Source organism: Poecilia latipinna, unplaced genomic scaffold (assembly GCF_001443285.1).
Source record: "Poecilia latipinna isolate Pla-1442-1.1 unplaced genomic scaffold, P_latipinna-1.0 Scaffold1156, whole genome shotgun sequence".
Lineage (NCBI taxonomy): Eukaryota > Metazoa > Chordata > Actinopteri > Cyprinodontiformes > Poeciliidae > Poecilia > Poecilia latipinna.
This window is the reverse complement of record NW_015113772.1, coordinates 201,552-203,789: the sequence shown is the minus strand read 5'-3', so window position 1 is coordinate 203,789 and position 2,238 is coordinate 201,552. Positions and strand designations below refer to the sequence as shown.

Below are 2,238 nucleotides of genomic sequence, written 5' to 3'. Positions count from 1 at the left end.
TTTTTTTTTTTGGGTTCTAACTTCTTTTAAAAAAACCCCCCCACCTTTTTTTTTTTTTTTTTTTTTTTTTTTTTTTTTTTTTGCAACAAGTAAATGTTTTTTGGGGTCTGGAAAAATTTGCAGTTTCAAAAACCGCCTGAATGTTCGGCCATAATGAATGGGTACTGCACTGTTTCCTAGCAACCTAGCAGATCTCCAGCAAGTTTGGTCAGCTGGATTTTACCACTGCATGCGTCGAACAATGGCAGTCGGAAAAGACAAGCGTTTTGTTGTTTACTCACCATCCAGAAACCACTTGCTGCATTCTTGCTGGTTGTGCAGGAGGCTCCACTTCTGCTTTTCAAATTTGCACATCTGTGTAATTGTGCATCTGTTTGCAGTCATTTTCAAGTGGAGGTGTAAATATTGAGTTAGGGGTGTGGCCAGCAGCAGCTCATATAGATTTAAAGTGACAAGAGGCCCTAAAATAACTCATTCTAAGATGAAAGTAATGAAAATTTTTTGCTTGGCCTGTAGGCCTATCCTGTTCAGGGAAGCTTAACAAGTCACATTAAACAAATGAGGTATTCTGATTTGAGTGGCCATGAACATAGCATTAGGAGACGGTGAGAGTAAAGATCCACAACGAAACGTACCCAGCACAAACACGACTATGTAGCAGGAGATCTGACCCAGGCCCAGCATAAAAAAGAGAACAGTGAAGACAGGCCAGGACGGAGCGAAAGCCACAGCACTGCTGAAGATGCTGAGGATGGCGATGGACCCGAACAGAACAGGTTTCCTGCCAAACCTGCAGTGCCAGAACAGAGAAGGACTCGGGCGTGAATGCTTTCATAGGTTTCACTTAGTCAATCAAATGCACTGAATAAATGTTTCTGTTCACACTATGATAATGAAAGCCAAACAATATCAATAATTAGTCTGAAAACATTTTCTAATATTTTCCTTAAGCAGTTTGGAGTCTGTCATTTTAAGAAAATGACTCTGATAAAGGAAGCGGGTCATCACCATATGTTTGACGATAAAGAACAGGAATCTTTTTGATGAAGAACAGAATTTAATCACCATTATTAGCTTAAATTATTATTAGATTGACATGACACTGTCATAAACATGACATAGCATCTGTCATGAACATAAAGAAGTCTTTATGAATGTTTATGACAGTTGTCATGAAGTGTCATTCGGTAAATAATGACACTTTTAATGCAAAGTTGCTCTAAAAGTTGCATTAAAAGTCCATTAAAAATGCCAACTTTGCATTAAATTATCATAATTTACAAAATCATGCAAAGTTGGCACTTTTAATGGACTTTTAATGCAACTTTTAGAGCAACTTTGCAATAAAAGTGTCATTATTTACCGAATGACACTTCATGGCAACTGTGATAAACATTCATAAAGACTCCTTCATGTTCATGACAGGTGTTATGTCATGTTTATGACAGTGTCATGTCAGTCTTATGCACACCCCGTCAAATAAAGTGTTACCCAAGACGGAAACATGCCATCAAAAAACATGGCAATTCTATAACTAAACGGCTTAGAAGCGACTCCAATTTGTAAATCATTCATGCTTTCGGAACAGGGAGACACTTCATTTTGCAAACATTAAATGAAGAGACGGAGAGTCACCGGTCAGAGATCAGTCCGGAGATGAAACATCCAGAAAGTCCTCCCAAAAAGTAGACAAGAGAAGTCAGAGGCTGTTTCCACTGTTCGCTGCACACCAGGTCAAACTGGGAGGAAAACACAAAGCAAACATTTAACTTAACCCCCAACAACTACAAAAAAAAAACAACAACAACTAGCTTCAATCTGTCAGTCCTGTTCTTCTTAACCAATTCATTCTCATCTTTCCTGTTCTTCTGAAGGTTTTCTTAGTGCAGCTTCATAAATCTTTCTATCTACCTCTAACTTTTGTGTCAAGCTGTCGGTCTCAAATGTTTCAAAAGCACGAACTGTCTAAAAGTACAGAAAACTCATTGTACTGCTCAGACAAAAAGAAATTCTTTTTAAACTGTGAGGCGTGTTATTATATTATATTAAGCCCAAAATGCAGTCAGTGATTGTGGGGGAAAGGTCATGACCTTGCAGTTATTTATGAGTAAGAATCGGATCAGAACGACTGAGTATGAACATGAAGAACCAGCTGAGGTGTGCGTTACTGTGTGTTACTGCCATACTAAAATAACCATGACTCATGGGCGTAGGTTTGGGTAGGGACGGTAGGGACAT

At 38.6% G+C, this 2,238-nt stretch overlaps 1 protein-coding gene across 1 annotated transcript in view; it reads right to left on the bottom strand.

The window, feature by feature from the left end:
* Window positions 1-166: 166 nt before the first annotated feature.
* Window positions 167-2,238, bottom strand: part of LOC106960109 (solute carrier family 22 member 4-like) — a 13,001-nt gene continuing 10,929 nt past the window's right edge. Inside the window, exons 3-4 of the mRNA XM_015053036.1 lie at window positions 1,636-1,739; window positions 167-790 (exon numbers count right to left, since the gene is read on the bottom strand). Coding sequence (XP_014908522.1) covers window positions 538-790; window positions 1,636-1,739 — 357 coding nt within the window. The 3' untranslated portion in view covers window positions 167-537. The remainder of the gene's footprint in view (window positions 791-1,635; window positions 1,740-2,238) is intronic.